This window comes from Apus apus, chromosome Z, assembly GCF_020740795.1.
Source record: "Apus apus isolate bApuApu2 chromosome Z, bApuApu2.pri.cur, whole genome shotgun sequence".
In the NCBI taxonomy this organism is placed as follows: Eukaryota; Metazoa; Chordata; class Aves; order Apodiformes; family Apodidae; genus Apus; species Apus apus.
The window spans coordinates 64,429,007-64,447,480 of record NC_067312.1 but is presented as its reverse complement, the minus strand read 5'-3'; the positions used below and the strand labels follow the sequence as shown (position 1 = coordinate 64,447,480).

The 18,474-nt window shown below is 43.8% G+C and overlaps 1 protein-coding gene across 1 annotated transcript; it reads left to right on the top strand.

The window, feature by feature from the left end:
- The first annotated feature begins 4,082 nt into the window (after positions 1-4,082).
- Positions 4,083-14,322, top strand: LOC127395402 (protein farnesyltransferase/geranylgeranyltransferase type-1 subunit alpha-like). The gene is made up of 9 exons (XM_051642344.1): positions 4,083-4,219; positions 4,550-4,635; positions 5,223-5,337; positions 6,115-6,219; positions 6,878-7,004; positions 7,416-7,564; positions 9,296-9,358; positions 9,855-10,026; positions 11,368-14,322. The coding sequence occupies exons 1-9, from the start codon at positions 4,089-4,091 to the stop codon at positions 11,494-11,496; spliced, it is 1,077 nt and encodes a 358-aa protein (XP_051498304.1). The 5' UTR covers positions 4,083-4,088; the 3' UTR covers positions 11,497-14,322.
- The last annotated feature ends 4,152 nt before the right edge of the window (positions 14,323-18,474 follow it).

The window sequence follows — 18,474 nt, the reverse complement described above, 5'->3', positions numbered from 1 at the left end:
ATTCTTTTTAGGCCCATCTTGCTTCTGTCTCTCTTTTAAAGAATGTTTTTTCATTTTATAACTTATTTTCCTTCACTTAAGCACAGCTAGATATGCCTTCTGTCTCTAGGTGTCTTCCTCCATTTCCTTTCTGTTCTATTCATTGTCCTTCAGACCAAAGCAAACTTTCAGCTGATTGCTCCTTTTTTTCCCCTTCATTATATTACTATAGTCTGTATTACTGTAATACCCAGGGGCACCTACCAAACTAGGCACCCCCAAAAGCCTCTGTATGAACATCCAGGCAGAAAAAAGTGAAGTCCCCAAGTGCACCATTAAAACAGAGCAGAAAAAAGGCAGAGAGACAAGGAAAGCACAGAGGTCAAGTGACTTCCCAAAGCAGATAAAGCTGCTGAGGGACAGCAGAAATAGAGGATCAGAGTCTTCCTTGTCCTGGATCTTGTGTTTCAATTTTCAGCCATGCATTTATACTTCCTCCTTGATGCTCTGGCACTATTCTTCTTGCTGTAAAATCATTGTAAAACACATGACACAGCTACAGGCCTTTCAACTGGAGCAGCTCAGAATTAGACTTTAACTCTTTCAACCTGTGATATTCAGGATGTGTTGTGCTTGTCTCAAGCAATCCAAGAGATAAATAATGTATTCAGACACTTATGGTGTCTGGTATTCGTCTGAGACATCCGAGAGATGAGCAGGGTTTAACAGAGATGTCTGGGCAACCCACCAACGGCAAAGACCCCCTTGAGATGTATCAAGTGCCACAGGAGAGTTTGGTGTGGGATGTGCTAAGATTGCAGACTAAAGGGGCACACAAGTGGTACCACAGCTGACACTGAGCAAGGACATCAGGTGATAACCAGGCCTTGAATTAATTAAGAGTCTGAGAGAGTGTTTTCATGTAAATCACCAACTTGGCAGAAAAGACTTAAGGTCTATTCAAATAATTGGACCAAAGGAATGCACGAGGTGATAAATAATTTTTGGTACACATGTGGAACAGTGATTGTGTGACCACCGTGGCATATCCCAGGAATTAACCGTCTAAAAGAGTGCCAGTCTCAAGACACCTCCTAGGACTGAACCACCACCTCCTTCTGGAGCTCTGGGTGGTGACTTTCCTTTAACTCTTTATTTCCTTTCCTGATCTTTCTCCTTTGTAGTTTAGGTTTAGTTATCACATCTGTTATAAGCTTATGATAAATATGTAGTTATATGTTTTACCAGCTGATCTGTACCTAAATAAAAGCCTGTTTGTGCACCTGATATTTTATTATCTTTGTTTTGCTCTGGTGGGATCACAAAGAATCTCCAGGTATCTGATTATCAGATCGTGACAGCACCACACATCAAATTATTTCCCACCTCCCTGAACACACAGCACAGATGCAGATGACTGCACAGCCCATACTACAACTATGCTTTGCCTGTCTTTAACACTCCTCTCTCTGAAGCATCTCAGCATGCCCCAGGTTACAAATCTGTAACACTGGGTCAGCTGCTTCTCCTAATGACTATCTTCATCTCAGCTACATTGTCCTACTGACCAACATCACTTTAGAGAATCTCCTGCCCAATTAGAGGATCTTTTTCAGTTTCACCCACTGGTTACAAGTGGCTGTTTCAAAGTCTCCTCTACTTCCACCCTTTACAGAGACCAGATTCTGCAGTCTTGCTCTGTCACGGAATCACGGAATTGACAGAGTTGGAAGGGACCACTAGAGATCATCCAGCCCAACTCCCCTGCTAAAGCAGGATCCCCTAGAGCACATTACTCAGGACTGCATCCAGGCAGGTCTTGAATATCTCCAGAAAAGGAGACTCCACAACCTCCCTGGGTAGCCTGTCCCAAGGCTCTGTCACCCTCACCATAAAGAAGTTTTTCCTCATATTTAAATGGAACTTTCCATGTTCCAGCTTGTGCCTGTTGCCCCTTGTCCTGTCACTGGGAACTACTGAAGAGTCTGGCTCCATCCTCCTTACACCCACCCTTTAGATACTTACAGGCTTTAATAAGGTCTTTTCTTGGCCTTCTCCAGGCAAAGGACTCCCAGCTCTCTCAGCCTTTCCTCATAAAGGAGATTCTCCAATCCCCCAATAATCTTTGTTGCTCTCCACTGGACTCTCTCGAGTAGTTCCCTGTCTCTCTTGAACTGGGGAGCCCAGACCTGGACACAGCATTCCACATGTGGCCTCACCAGGGCAGAGTAGAGGGGGAGAATGACTTCCTTGACCTACTGGCCACACTCTTCCTTATGCAACCCAGGATTCCACTGGCCTTGATGGCCACAAGGGAACATTGCAGGCTCATGGATAATTTACCATCTACCAGGACTCCCAGATCCTTCTCCTCAGAAGGTCCACCCCTAACCTGTATTTGTGCACAGGGTTCTCCCTCCCCAGGTGCAGGACCCTACACTTGCCCTTGTTGAACCTCATTAAGTTCTTCTCTGCCCAATTCTCCAGCCTATCCAGGTTACACTGGATGGCAGCACAGCACCTGTGAGTGTCACCAACTCCCAGTTTAGTTCATCAGCAAACTTGCTGAGGACACACTGTCCCCTCACCCAGGTCATTGGTGAATATGTTGAACACGACCAGACCGAGTATTGATCCCTGGGGGACACCACTGCTTACAGGCCTCCAACTCAACTCTGCTCTGCTAATCACAACCCTCATAGTTCTGTCAGAAAGTTCAACTCTCAAATGGTGCCATTTTGTCAGTTTCCCCAGGGGAGCAAACACAGCTCACCCTGACTGCAGCACCTCAGCCCCTTAACACTAGCAATGCCATGGACCTCCTGTTTGCAGCTCTGTAACTTTCCACCTGCCCTGGTTTGAACCAGGTGGGTTTTTTTTAATAATTTTGCTTTTCAGTTAAGTCTCTTCTAAGTAACTGCACTTGCTGAAATGAACAGCATTTTATTTGATGTCTGCCTGTAGGGCTGATAATGCTTGATGTTTATAGTTAATGCTGGGGAATGGTATGCAGGACCAAGGCCACTGTTGATTCTGCTGAGTATCTTATGTTCCAGAAACAAAAGGGAGGAAAGAGGTCACACCTGTGACCCTCCTGTAGGGAGGAGCAGGCTGGACAGGTGACCAAAACTGACCAAAGTGTTCCATCCCATACAGGTCCTAAATCTGAGGGATCAGAAGGAACCAGCTGTCTTTGTCGATGGCCAGTGCCCTAGGAGGATTCCATCCATTCTTCTGTCTTTGATCCTGCTTCCGCATTCCTGAACACTGTGTATTCTTGCATCCAGTTCCCATCTTCTGCTGAGTCCAAGAGCCCAGCCCATGACCTTCCCAGGACCTGCCCTGCAGTTTTGCTGATGACATGAGCATTATTGGGTGGGAGCATGGTAACTAGTTTTATATGTATTTGTACACATTTTTCATCATTATTGTTTCATTAAAGGTGTTTAGCTTCTGATCTGTAAGCCTCTCTCCCCTCTTGTTCGTCTCCCACTTTTGGGAAGGGAGAGGGGTGAGCAGGGAGCACCTGCCGATCCCACCGCAGCGGCAGCGGAGCCACCGCTTCGCAGAGCCTGCTTCCCGCTGTGTTCCCGCAGCACCAGTTCCCTGCTGCTGGTCTCACAGCACCTGCAAACCCTGGCGTCGGTGTCAGGGCAGGCTCTCACGGCAAGCGGGCGACTGCTGGCATGAGAAACACCTGCTGGCTCCGCAGGTTTTCCTCGGGTGGAAGGGGAAGAAGAGGCTGGAGAGGCAGCCGGGCCCGGGACAAGGCCAATCTCCCGCCGCCCCTGACGGTTAATTAGCAGACCCGTAAATTACAGCTCCTCGGGACGCAGCAGCTGGTACCAGCCGCGGAGGCGGAGGGCAGCCCCGGCTCCGGCAGCGGGAAGGGCCGCAGCTCCCCTCCCGCAGCTCCCCTCCCGCAGCTCCCGCAGCACCTCTCGCCCTTCCCCTCCCGCACCTCTCGCCCTTCCCTCCCGCACCTCCCGCCCTTCCCTCCCGCCGCTCCCGCAGCTCCCTCCCTCCCGTCCCGCCCTCCGCGCCAGGGGGCGGTAGCGGCCCCGGCAGCCGCTCTGCCCGCGCCGGCGGAAGCGGAAGCGGCGGCAGCGATGGCGGCGGAGGGGCCGGCGGCCGCGGAGCTGCAGCCGGAGGGGGAGGGCGGCGGGCAGCCGGAGGCGGCTTTCGGGCAGCTGCTGGAGGAGGAGGAGGAGGGAGAGGACGCCGGCTACGTGCTGTACAGGTCCGGCCGCGGCAGCTCGGGGCAGGAGGGCGCGGGATGGCGGAGCGCCCCGCCGGGGGACGCGGGAGCGGGTTGTGCGCGGTGCTTTCCTCTCCCCGGCTGTCGTGCGGCCCGGCTCTGGGGCCGTCGCGTATCTCGCATGTCCCAGGACCGCCTTTGCCTGTGGTTTATACGCTGGTCTGCGTAACAGGCAGTCGCATATTGACAACAGGAGCGAAGGCTGAGAGCAGGGCTGTGCTGCTGGGCAGAGGTTGGCACGTGCAGTGGTTTGAGTAGCGTCCTGTGCTTCTTGGAAGCGCTGGAAAGACAAAAAAAAACTTGTCTTTACAGGGACAGAAAGGAATGGGCGGATATTGAACCTGTCCCTCAGAATGATGGACCGAATCCTGTGGTTCAGATCATCTACAGCGAAAAGTGTAAGTTCTGCCCTGGAAGCTGAAGGGGGTTATGTTTGTGTCTGGCCTTAGCGTCGGTAAAGCAAGAAAGACTTCGTGTTTTGGATAGCATGGTTTTTTTAGGGTAGCACTGTGAAGAAATTAGTATTTATTCTGTTGTGGTGGTTGTGTACCCCGTTTTCACCAGGCACCTCAGAAGTTGAATCTTCAGACCTGAGATGTTAACAGCAGTTTTAACTTAAAGTCATATGGCTTAGGATGTGTAATACAGGAGACAGTCTCATTCACAGACTAAGGCATTTCTAGCCCACAAGTGGAAGAGAGATGTATGAAGCTACTGCACCTGGGAAACTGGTGTGAGTAAGCAGTGAGTAGCTTTGCTGGATATTCAGATGTTGCAATTAAAAGATACTCTTGCAGTTTCTCAGCATACTGATAACATTTAGAGTTTTCAAGCAGCAGTGCTGTCAGAGCAATATGTACCTATTGTTTTAAAGAGGTGTATTTAAAGTACACAAAATAGGAAGTAACTTGGAAGATTGATTAACCTGACCACCTCATCAGGCCGTTGTCTTATAGCTGTGGGTAAGATGCTGTTGTCTCTTTAGTTCGAGATGTCTACGATTACTTTCGGGCTGTTCTGCAGCGGGATGAGAGAAGTGAAAGAGCCTTCAAGCTAACAGCAGATGCCATTGAGTTAAATGCTGCAAACTACACAGTCTGGTAAGTGATAATCTTGGTATCATTTCCATAGTCATTTCATGGCTGACCTCCTGTATCTTCACTTGTTTTCTTAATCTAATCAGAGCATGACCAATTTAATTTAGACAGAGGAGGAGTGAGGTCTTCCAGTGAGCTTCTGAAGAAAGCCTTTGTTCAGTATGTTCTATGTCTTACTTTCTTCAGCAATTTTCATTTGGCTTTGAGGGTATAAAGAAAAGTAACTTTCCTGTTTAAAATGAGATCACTCACTGGATAACATGGCCTTGGCAAAATGCCAAAGATGCCCTCAGCTGATTAGAAGAAGAGGCATTAAATGATCATAGCTGCTATTTCCTGCTAAAAAATTCTGTACTTACTGAGTAGTGCATTTTAGAAGCTCCTCCAGGTTAGTGTTCAGTTAGGTACTAAGCAGTGAATTTCTGATATTCACAGTAGGACCTTTTAGCTCATGAACACCACTTATCCAGTACCTCTTGAACATCTTTATTCCACCAGCTTATATACAGTCAGAATGTTTACATTATTTTAAGCATGTAAGTTATAGTTTTTTACAGGATTGCTGTGGTCTTAGATATCATACTGTTGTAACCAGATACATTCCAATTCTCCACTGTTCCATAGCTGAATGGCCAGAACTGAATACATGGTGCAGTTGTTTGCACTCCTTTTAATTCAATATATAGAAGGAGAACTGTTGAACAACAGTTCTTCTGTGTTCTTCTCTGTGAGTTTTAGGAAAGCCCTGTTGCAGTTTTTGAATGTTTGACTTTTATACAGGTATTTCCGGAGAGTCCTCCTGCAGTCTTTGGGAAAGGATCTATATGAGGAACTTAAGTATATTACAGCTATCATTGAAGATCAGCCAAAGAACTACCAAGTCTGGTAAAATCATGTGCTTTTTTTCCCCAATTCTTAATATTTATGCAGATGATTTTTTTATAAATTGTCTAGAATAAGTTATTCTAATTGATGATAAATGTTACAAAGATTTGCTTGCTGCATCTACTGCAATGGAGTAGTTAAGGAGGAGTGGAGGAGTTAAATGGAGTTTCATCAGTATCACTACCAAAGTTCTCTTTAGCAGTTTGTTCTAAACATATGATTATGACACACTAAAAAAGTCTTGTTTTTTCTTAATTTCCGTCTTTAAACTTTCAAAATAAATCTGTCAGAAAAAAAAGGCTCATGAAAAGGCAAAAAGACAAATAGAAATTATTATTTTTCCTTTTTGGGCTCTTGGAGTTTGCTTACTTGTTGTTGGGTGTTTTTCCCAAGTGAATGGGAATAGGCAAAACAGTGGCATTGTTGTTGCTAGAGAAATTATGCAGTACTAGAAAATTGTGTTCTGCTGAAGACTTCGGCCATCAGTGTTTAAAATGCAAGCATTTTGCTTGAAGTAAATGTAACTTATCTAAAAGGAGGTGATTGGCCAATGTATGTGTATAGTTAGAACATATATATACTTATATATACTTTTCAGAGCCAAGTGAAATGTAACGCAATGTGAAATCTAAATATAGGTTTCTCCTCTTGTCATTAGGCATCACAGACGGGTGTTGGTAGAGTGGCTGCAGGATCCATCCCAAGAGCTTGAGTTCATAGCTGACATTCTTAAGCAAGATGCCAAAAATTACCATGCGTGGCAACACAGACAGTGGGTTATTCAGGTATTGTATCCACAGAACTCTTAATACACTAAACAACGCGCTGAGGTTGTAGAGTGTTGCTTCTTAAACGCAATCTGTATGGCATTTGGCACTTGGTTTCTTAAGGCTGAAAGGGGGAAGAACAATCACATTTTAATATGTGGTAGAGGTTAGCTGTAAACTTGCCTTTTAGGAAGCAGGTTCAGAAAGGTCTGTTGATTGCTGCTTATAGTTGTGTGTGGTAATCCCCTTGCATGCAAGTGAATAGTGTGTAGTATGTTACTGCTGCACCCTGCCTTGTTTTTCTTTCAACTTGGTGTTGATTTCTTTAAAAGTCTTTGTCTAGTGTTGAGAAAACTTGGGTGCAAGGAGAGTATATTTTTCAAAATAAGTTTTTGATTGTGATGTTCTCTCTTCCTCCCCTTTCTATAGGAGTTCAAACTATGGGACAATGAACTGGATTATGTAGACCAGCTTCTGAGGGAAGATGTGAGAAACAACTCTGTGTGGAACCAAAGACACTTTGTAATTTTCAGCACCACTGGCTATGATGATCCAGCAGTCCTAGACAGAGAAGTCCAGTTAGTAATGCTGTTCATGCTCTCATTAAGCATTCTCCATTACATGAAAGCAAAGGAATAATTTGGCAGTCCCAGTGGGCTTGTCTTTTTTGTTTTTAATGCAGTTTTTGGGCTCACTCTCATGGGTAGCGTGTCAAGTGTTAGTGCACATACAGATGTGTTCAGTACCACTGACTTGTTGAATAGTACTGAAGTAAGCTTTGCTTGCCCTGAACAAGCTTCTTTCATGAGTCTGTCTTCCCACCCTGCTGTTTATAATGTAAAAAAAACTTTAGGGTTTTTATAGTCAACTAGCTATAGTGGAACAACTTGCAGAAAAACTGTGGCGCTCAAACCACAGAAATTGTGCTGTTCATTGGTGTCTTACATCCTACCTTTAGAAGGCTTGGAAGGAGAGAGACTCTCTGTGTTGTGCTAAGCTGCTGTTCTAGTAGTACAGTAGCCACAGTGATTTAAATATGTGGAGTGTAGGAAGAAGAACTGCTTTTTGTGAGGAATTTGAAGCATGTGAAAAAGAGAGGAGCTTTCAGAGGTATGTGGTCAGCACAAAGACAACTAATTACCTGTGTGAGCTGGCTAGCTTTGAGCAAAGTGAGCTTTGGAAACTCTTTTGAAGTGGTATTTTTGTAACCAAAGACAAACTGGTCGTCTAGCCATTTTGCTACTCATGGTAGTAAGGGAAGCGTCCTTTTATGGTTTTTACATCTCAAGCTGCTGATCAGGGTTGATGGTTCATTCTTGTTTTTGCAAACTGGTGTAGGTAGTACTTCTCTTCCAGTTTGACTGTCCTGTGGATTAATAAATCTGAAGCAGTTCCATGACTTAGGCTTGGATATTTCTAGCATTTTCTCTGCAAAGGTTAGATTTGACATCCTCCAGTGATCTATTTATATGTGGTGCTCTGATCAAGATAATTGGATACCATCCTAAGAATCAGACTGTCTAAGACTTCCCAGATTTCATTGTCTAACTACTGTAGTTGGGCTGCTTGTTGCTTGAGAAACGCTTTGTCATAGTGACTGTAGAAGGTTAAGAAAAGTTTAGGATTTGTTGTTTGTTTCATTAGAGTTTATAGAACTTTTTATCAGTATCTGCTGTCTCTGAAAATCAGCTGAATGCCTGGATGTAGTGGGGAAGGGCAGAATGTAAAGCTTGTTTTGTGACTATGGCAGGTGCCTCTTGGTGGTTTGCTTTTGGAGAAGCTGCCTAACTGCTACTTTAACGGAACTGCTGTAGAAAGCTGTGTGAGCTGAAAGCTCAAGCTTTGCATTTCTGTGGGTTTGCTCAAGTGCAGCCTCATGAAAAACGTTCTGCAAATAGGTACAGAACATGCAGTCATATTAATTCACCCTGGGATTGAATTACTCCAGCCCTTTTCAGCCACTTGCCATTTTTGAGCACCAAGACACAAGTTATTCTTTTGGCATACCAGGAAAGTGTATCACGTTGCTTCTTAGTGTTACTGCTCATAATTTCGAGAACTGATTCATTATTATATAAAATGCAGTAAATGGAACACCTCAGAATTTAAAGGTTCTCACCATGTCTGCCTGAGACTTGCAGTGATTATATGGCGAGACATTTTTGATCTATGACCCAACTGTTATGATCTGCAAAAAGACTCTGAAATACAGAGTAGAGGGATGTGTTTGGGAGCATTGAGCACATTCGGGTAATTTCCAACTGCACAGTTTGTGGTTGCATTAATGACCTGTTATCTTTTTCTAATAGATACACTCTAGAGATGATCACAGCAGTGCCACATAATGAAAGTGCTTGGAACTATTTAAAAGGGTGAGGTATCCTTCTCTGTTGGGCAAAATAGTATCTGTAGAAAGTGTCTCATGTCTAGCTGTTAACTGGAAAAAGCTTGTTGCGGTTCATTTTGGTGTTTTGTGCTTAAGTGGGCAGGAATAAACCTCCACAAAGCCTTAGTAGATTAACCTAATTTCTGTGTAACTTTCCGCTAAGTTTCTGGCCCTGTAGTTCTGGTGGGAGGATTGCAAGTACTTCTCATGCTTTTAAAAACTGGATTTGTAGTGCTACGGGTTCAAGAATGTTGAGTAAGAAGTAATGAGCATGCTTTCAGTCTAATTTCTGTTAGCATAACTAAACTAGCTTAATACAACATTAAGCTATATTATTGCTGCATGCTGCTTACTTTCGGCTTTACATGTATTTGCACCCTTATTTCAAAACTTTTCTCCAAATAAGGAAGTCATAACAAAAATGTGATTCTTCTCACCACATCTCCAGCATTGTATCTGAAGTCTAGTAACTTCTTTTGCAGGATTCTACAGGATCGTGGTCTTTCTAAGTATCCAAACCTGTTAGAGCAGCTGTTGAATTTGCAGCTCAGCCACAGTTCACCATATCTGATTGCCTTTCTTGTGGACATATATGAAGATATGCTTGAAAACCAATGTGATAACAAGGAAGAAACGCTAAACAAGGCATTGGAGGTATGTTTTGAGAACTTGGTTTTGCTTCTCAGGGAGCCTTCTGTTGCTCTCTTGTTTTATATCCTGACAAAATGGGATTGGTTTTCAAAAATAGAATGGGTTACTTGTTAATCACAGGCGCTCTATGAAGAGTTGAGCATGAAATCCAGGTAAGTTAACGAGACCCTTGTGGTTATCTGTAAGTAATAACTTTCCAGATACAGAATTACTTCAAATTTTCTTCACCTGATAATAAATGAAGGTTTCTAATATTGCCTGCAGAAAAAAGGTGTTTGAACAAGTGAGGAGTTTCCAGTGCTACCTTTGTAGTGTGACCTCACTTTCTGGCAGAATTAGCTGAAAGACCAGCAGGTACTGGGACATCACTAAGGAATGTTGGGCACCGTTTCCTAGAGAGAATAAATGTCTTCTAGCATTGTTGTGTATCTTCCCCATACTTTGTATTCAGTGAACTCCTTGCTGTATGCAGTGTCGGTTTTACAAGAAGGCTTTCTCTCACTGTGGGACAGGCTGGAACTCAGTGTAATTAGATCTTGTCTGGAGTTTCTGTGTCCCCATAGCATTCGTTCTTAACACTTTTCTGTTGTCTTTCTGGACCAAAGTCAAAGTAACTGCATTTGTCCCTCCCAGATTCATGTCCCTTTATGTTATTTCACTGTGTATGCCTTCATCTGTTTTAGGCATCAAAACTCCTATTTCTCAGCTCTGGCTTGCCAAGTAAGGCAATGTTGTTTGCATAATAAAAGGGAACTGACTTGAACATTTTTAGGTGTGCCCACCATATAAATTTTATACAGCATGTCCTGTGAGTAGGGTTGACTTCACTTCACTGCTTACCTAAAGGAAATAAAAATTAGAACATGTAAAAGTATCTGTGTAGCTCCTGCTGTGTCCATGAGAGAACATTACTGACTTGATGGAGAATCCTTCTGGGACAGTCTGCTAACAGAAAAACCATAAATGAAATATCTCGTGTCAGTCCATCAGGAGTAGTGAAGTTTAAAGAGCAGGATGTTCCCCCCTGTTTTGAGTGAAGTGTTTTACAGCCTGCTGGATCGCTAGAAGACAGTCAGGCTTGCCAGAAAGCCACAAATATTCTGCAGCACACTACAGGCTGAATAGGCTGGGGCAGATGATCAGTGTCAGATTGGTTGACTACCAGTGGAGTTGACATTAGTTTGAGGTCATTGGACAGTTGCAAATTCAGTCAATAAAACCAATGTTGTTCCTGAGAAGGATGTTTCTAATACTGGCTGAACCATATATTGTATGCACTTTATAAAGATAACTAAAAGATGCCTTAAGCTTTTGCTATAACACTCTAATCTCTTTCTTTCATAGTTGTGTGAAATTCTGGCTAAAGAAAAAGACACCATCCGAAAGGAATATTGGAGATACATCGGAAGGTCCCTTAAGAACAAGCACAGCTCAGGCACTGAGCAGAGCACACCGACAGACAAGCAGCAGTAACTGAACATGAGAGAAAACAGTGTTAAGCTAACATGCTGTTCTGAAGCAGTACTAAGTAAGGTCATCAACTAGTTCAAAATCCAGTGTAGTACTCCCCTGGTGAAGAAGTATGGCAATGAAAGAGGAGTGCAGCGTGCTATGCAGTCTTGAGTAACTGCTGCTACTAATGATAGCTCTAGGTGAAGAAATGTATTTAGGTTTAATTACTGAAATGAACCAAATAATGGATTCATTTCCTAACAGTAACCACATTAAAGCTATACCTACTATTTATAAGGCACTAAATCAATTTCTTGCGCTGTCTCATCCACTAGTGGTTCCTAACACAGTCACATCAGATGCTACAGTAATGACTGCAGGTAACTCAGCTGCAGTGGATACAAATAGGGGCTGCAGTTGTTGCCTGATGTGTGAGCAGCTATGCAACACAGACAGCACCTGGAAATAACATGAAGTGTCATTTTGTAATAAAAATGGGTAACTGACAGCATTTTGACCAGATGATCTTTGAGGTCCCTTTCAACCTAGTATTCTGTTATTTGGATGAAATTTTTTTAATGTGTTTCTTTTGGTCTTTGTGTCTGAGAACAGACTATGCACATCTAGAGATAAAAATGAATTATCTTCTAGGGATATTGAACTCCATTGCATTGAAGTGTCTTTTGCACTGGAGTATTGTCGTCCCACAAATTTTAAATACACTTGATGTATTCAGTGGAGCCTTGAATTCTTACCTGCACATTCAGAAAAAAGGCTTTGATGACCCTAGACGATCTTCCTACTTTTTTTATTGCCATTCTGTTCAGTCAGCTGAAAAACTGATTTATTTTCTTCACTCTGTAAGCAGACCAAACTGAAGTCTTAGGTCAGAAGAGATTATAACTGGTTATATTGCATATCTTCACTGAACTGGAAGAGTAGGAATGGTTCTCTAGAGGAATTATTCATATGTGTCTTAATCTTGTTGCTCCTATAGGTTTTTAATCTTTTCCATGCATATATTCAACCAAGAAGTGTTTTTCCTCCCATTTGTGAATGATAGAAAGCACCTGCAGTACAGAACTACAAAGGATACATACACCTATACAGGAAAAGTGCTGTATCTGCCCTGTTTTCAGTACATGGCTGTTGTTAAACTGTGTTCTTAGCATAGAGTGCTTGTTTGATGCTTAATATTTTCTTGCAGATGATCACAAAAGGAAATACTAGTATTTATTCCATAATACAAACTTTCTGATACCAAACATAAAAAGCTGCTGCTATAACTAAACCAGAGGGGATAATATTTTAAGTTTTTAAAATATGTTAACTTGATGCATTCTTTAAAACAACTCACAGAAAGTGGAATTAGTATCATAGAACAGTTTGGGTTGGAAGGGACTTTAAATAAATTACCTATTTCAAATGCCCCTGGCCATGGGCAGGGACACCTTCCATGTACTTGAAGGCTGCTCTAAAGGTCTCCCTGGAACTTTCTCTTCTCCAGGCTGAACAACCCCAACTCTCTCAGCCTCTCACAGGAGAGGTGCTCCAGCCCTCTGATCCTCTTCATGGCCTCCTCTGGGCTTGCTCCAACAGCTCTGTGTCCTTCTTGTGCTGGGGCCTCCAAAAGTGGACACAGCAGAAGGGGAGAATCACCTCTCTTGCCCTGATGGCCATGCTTCTTTTGATGCATAATCAACTTTATAGCCTCTCAATGTATCTTGGGATGTGACATCTTAGTCACTTGTGGTCTGAGGAAAGACATGTTGGAAACGAGTCCAGTTGCAATAACAGCAGAAATGGACCATTTTTTCTTTCAAGTGTTTATGTTGACTGTCACTCAGATTGCAAGGAAACTCTAAAATTCTTTTCAGAAGGCCTCTCAGTTCTCTGGTACTCAGCCATACTTAGAATACTGAGCTGTGAGAGCTGGGAAAGTGACAGCCTGCCCAGCCAGGTTGCAACTGCAGCTACAAAACGTTTAATTATAAAAAATCTGTCTGAGACAGAATCTTTTTCATGTAAGTGGCAGCCTGACAAAATGTATAGGGTATAGAGAGAGGGATCTTAGAGTAGAAAGTTTTAGATAACTTTGGTTGCATTGGTACTGACTACCTATGATCAGGGGAAACACCAAACAAACTGTTCAGTTTTGGGTCCCTCACTACAAGAAGGACATTGGGGTGCTGGAGTGTGTCCAAAGCAGGGCAGCAAAGCTCCTGAAGGGTCTAAAGCACAATTCTTATAAGGAGCATCTGAAGAAACTGATGGTGTTTAGTCTGAAGAGGAGGATGCTGATGGGAGACCTTACTGCTCTCTGCAACTAAGGTTGTAGTGGGGGGAGGTTGGTCTCCTCCCAAACAACAAATGATAGGGCAAGCAGTGGTGCAAGAGGATATGGCCTCAAGTTGCACCAGGTAAAGTTTAGATTGGATGTTAGGAAAAAATGTATTTGCCAAAAGGGCTATCAAGCACTGGAAGAGGCTGCCCAGGGAACTGGTTGAGTTACCATCCCTGGAGGCATTTAGAAGACATGTAGATGTGGTGCTTAAGGATATTGTTTAATGATGGACTTGGTAGCATTCTAGGTGAACGTTTGGATGTGATGGTCTTAAAGGACTTTTGCAAAACAATTCTGTGATTCTATGATTTGTCCTAAGGGTTCATCTGTACAAGAAAATGTAAGGTTGTTACTGATTGCGTGTAGTGATGTGATTCCTGTGTACAACTTTAGTAAAGAGCTGTGTCTAAATAGAAAACTGTATTTGTACAACTGTCCCTTGTAAATCAGTGTAACTGGAACATTAAATGGAGTACAGAGCATTATTAAAGCATGTGAAATAATTTCCTTTGTCTGCTTTTATCAGAGGCTGTTGTTCTTGCCTTGGCCTAGTTGTGTCTGCCTGTCTTGTCTAAGCTGTTACTGACTTCCAGCTTACTGTCTCTGCAACTTGGCTGACAAAACAGTACTTGAGTCCTTCCTAATCTATTTGGTACGAAACCACCTCAGCTAGTACAGAATGCTTCTGTTGGTTGCTGTCTGGCTATGCTGAGGCAGATGAGGAGTGTGCTGTTTAGCTGGACCTTCTGCAAGAGCAGTGTTCTCTCTAGCAGGGAAGTGGTGAGGTTTCTAATCACTCCTGCTACACAAAACACTTATGTTCAAGTGCTAGGAGGCAGTTCATGCAGTGCAGTGATGTCAAAGGGCTTATGGAGAGATGACCCCCCGGTACAAGAGCACAAAATGCTTTAAAGATCCTGTGGCTTTTAAAACAAAAGGGTAAGCGAACAACATAAAGTGATGGTGTGGAGTCATCCCTTACAGGCTCACACAGAGCCTGAAAAATGCTAGGGGCTACCTGATGCCCTGTTGTCAACATAAATGCCCTCTGCACACTATTGACATTACAGGATAAGGTGTGTGCTCTGCTCTTCCTATTCCAAGTCTGGTTTTGTTGATTCCCCTGTGGCTTTTGGGTTGGAAGCAGGTTTCCCTAGTGTATCTTCTGCTTAAGGCAGATTGATTTGGAAAACTTGGGTAAGATGACATTTGGCTGAGTTTTGGCAAGCTCGTTAATTTGGCAGTATGGCATTTTACTCCTACTCCACAGGTGTCAACCTGCAGTACTTATTTTTTACTTGTAAAGGCATTTCAGTGTAAAAACTTTTATCCTGTAACAGGTCCCTTCCAGAATCCCTGTCGGTCTGGACTGGTCTGTATAATTATGGACATGAGAGTGACAGAGCACTGGAACAGGCTGCCCAGAGAGGTTGTGGAGTCTCCTTCATTGGAGACATTCAAAACCTGCCTGGACACGTTCCTATGTGATGTGCTCTAGGTGATCCTGCTCTGGCAGGAGGGTTGGGCTAGATGATCTTTCGAGGCCCCTTCCAACCCCTAGGATTCTGTGAGCAATCTTGCCATTTTAAAATAATCTGTGTACATTTATATGAGTACACTGTATATACAGACAAACAGTGAATGAAATTTGAAGCAGATAATAGGAATCTCTAAAGTAGTCAATAATTTGGGTTTTTGCCACAATATGTTATCTAATGCTAACATGTTCAAATAGGGATGATTGTACCGAGCAGAAGTCCCAGTGTAAAAATGACACGGTAGTTTTCTCTGTTCATCCCTTCTCTTAACGCATCACTTGGCTCAAGAACATACACCCTTTTGACACAAGATTTTTTGAAAATTAGGGGACTATTTTTGGACCAGAAGTGATGCTGTGGACACTGTTGAGAGAGGAACAGGTTTATAAATTCTGGGCCACCCTGTGCCTGCTCTGAAAAGAATAGCTTACCTTCTGATGCTAGGGTGGGCCCTGAATTTGCAGAAAAGGAAGAAAAAAGTAAAAAAACCCCACATTATCATATGTAAAGAGGAGCACAAGTGTCTGTACATGAACATTCAGAATAAGACTGCCAAAATCAAGGGTGCACATGCCTGTTTAGGTTCCTAAGTACTTGGCATAAAGAGCTAATAGAAGCTTCACCAAACTTAGCAAGGAACCGTACCTCAGGATGTTTAGATGTCTACATCAGCTGTCCTATGTAAGCTTCTTGAAGCGAGGACTCTGCACTGCTTTACATGTGTCACCCATCACTGTTTCCCAGGAAGCCATGTGATATAAGCCTACTTAAGACTTCAGCCTCGGGAAGGCATCAAAACCTTTGCTGTGTCATTTTTCTCCTGCTGCACAGCCGGGAAAGTGGACTTTAATCACTAGATGGCAGTGTGAAGTTTAGCCTCAGTTTACTGACACCAGCTATGTGCAGGCAAGCAGAGGTATAACTAGGACAACTCTTTGTCCGTACACCACCACTAATTTCACACCATGTAATTAAAAAAGGAAGAGCAGATGCTTGGTAAGTCAATACAGAGCACCATAAAAGGCTCAAGCACGAGTATTCTGGGAGGGCCCAAATGGTCATCACTAAAAATGGTTGGTGTTAATTGGAGAGCAATTTCTCATTAATTGAAATGTTGTCACTGGACACCTTGTATCAGATCTGGACACTGTTGAATCCTAGCGTTCTAAAATTACAACATGACTAAACCCCTCTACACTTGTGCACCTTCACACACTCAGATGTTTTTGTCCCTAAAGGGAGCCTTGTTATGGTAAGATTCTCTCATCACTCTGTGAAGTGCTGGTGATTGCTGGCTGTTCCTATGAATACAGGTTGAAGGACAAGAGGATCTACTCCTGCTTCTTTGAAGTCAGGAGAGGACTTGGGCCTAACTGAGAATTCTGAGTGTGCTATTGCAGGTCCAAAAGTGTTTGCATTGCTCATTGGGAAGCAGGACCAAGAACTTTGGTGGAGAAGGGTAAACACAGACTTCTCCATCCATTGGTTTGCTGAAACAACATTGTGGGTTGTCCCCACAGTGCAGGCATTTTAAGAGAAGGAAGAGATGCCATGTGTGACATTAGCCAAGTCAGCTTGAGCACTCAAGGCTACTCAGGTGCAGCTGCTTCTATGCATTCAGCTGTCAGGACATGTTGAGATTACTCCCTCCCACAAGTATAACTAGCTCTGCTACCTCTGCCCTTATCTGAAAAGGTGGGGTGGAAGGTGTAACCTTGCCATATTCGTACTACTCGTGAGCAGTGATCTTGCCACTGCAAAAGAGATCTTGAAGCTCTTGGGCTTCTCATTCTCCTGGGTTGTTTTGTATTGGTGTATTTGGTTAATTACTTCACTGTTTCCTGATGTGTCCCATCAATTGCACAAGTCATCTCCAGCAGACCTAGGGACAGCTGAATAAATGGTTATTCTGCTACCAAGAAGCTTTGGAAGGAGGAAAATAAAAGGGGGCTGTGCTTCTATCGTTGGTGTTCATCCCCTACCCTTCCTTTTCTGCCAAAGCCTGTCATCAGGACAAGAAGGTGACAGATATATGACCTTCCTCCCTTTTCAGAGCCAGGATGCTTATGCACATATGTCCCTGCGCTAGCTTTCAGCCACACCATGAGTTTCAATCCTGGGTTTACTAGAGGACAGTGAGAACACACTCTCTCTATACATCATAGCATACAGGGCTCACTGGCTTTTCTTGCTGCTTCTTGCACTGACAGTTTCTCAGCTGCAAAATGAGCCCAACTGACGATTTGCGGGTACCCACAGCACAGATGTGGAGGGCTCCCCAGCATTCAACTCATTGCAGCACTGTGCCAGCTGGCACTGCTGCCAGGTGAGTGGTAGTGCCAGTCATCTTGCAAAGTTGTTTCAGAGGTCCAGCTTGCAAAGATCCTAAGCTCAGATGAAGACTAAACTAAAGGAGACTGTTAAGTGTTCTACACGGGCAAATGAAATCCAGAAACATCTGGTTTTAGAAACACATTTTCAGATGCCAATGTTGATCATTCAACTGAAAAGCAAAAAGATTGTAAATTGATAATAGAAAACTGTTTGACAGTTGCAGAAAGAAAACACACGAGAGAGGTTTGTTTAGGTGAGCTCTTATTTCTTGCTAGAAGAGTGTAGGGGTTACGGCCCTTACCACAGAAAAGATAAGCCTCCCATAAAACTATTTCACTGAATGAAGGAGACTAAATGGACGCCGCTCGTGCACCGTGGCTGTGGCACCAGGAACCGGTCAAGACCTGAGGCGGGGGCTTCTTGGGGAGGGGCTCTGCCTGCCCGTGGCTGGTCTGTTCTGCCCCGGGACTCAAGCTGGGCTGGGGCAGGGCTGGCGTGCAGGTGGGATAATGCACTGACGCACCTGGGACGGCGCGCTGAGCCACCCCCACCTGGACAGAAGTCACCGGACAGCGGGGCGGGGTCCTGCCTCTGGTGAAATGAGAGCGGAAAGCACCGACAGCCTGAGGCCCCGCTGCGCTGCTGCTCCTCCTGCTTTTGGGAGAATACTGTTTTTCTACAAGATCGTCGTGGAATCCTAGGGAGCCAAAAGGCTGAAATCCTATTGCTCTTTTAAGAGCAGAGATCGCTACCTGCTCCCGAAGAAGAAAGGAAGATCTGCCT

Excerpts from the sequence above, each read along its gene's own strand:
- LOC127395402 (XM_051642344.1), top strand. The coding sequence starts at position 4,089 with ATGGCGGCGGAGGGGCCGGCGGCCGCGGAGCTGCAGCCGGAGGGGGAG. Across the intron at positions 7,565-9,295 it reads GTCCTAGACAGAGAAGTCCA|ATACACTCTAGAGATGATCA; the intron begins GTTAGTAATGCT and ends TTTTTCTAATAG. Across the intron at positions 10,027-11,367 it reads CGCTAAACAAGGCATTGGAG|TTGTGTGAAATTCTGGCTAA; the intron begins GTATGTTTTGAG and ends TTTCTTTCATAG.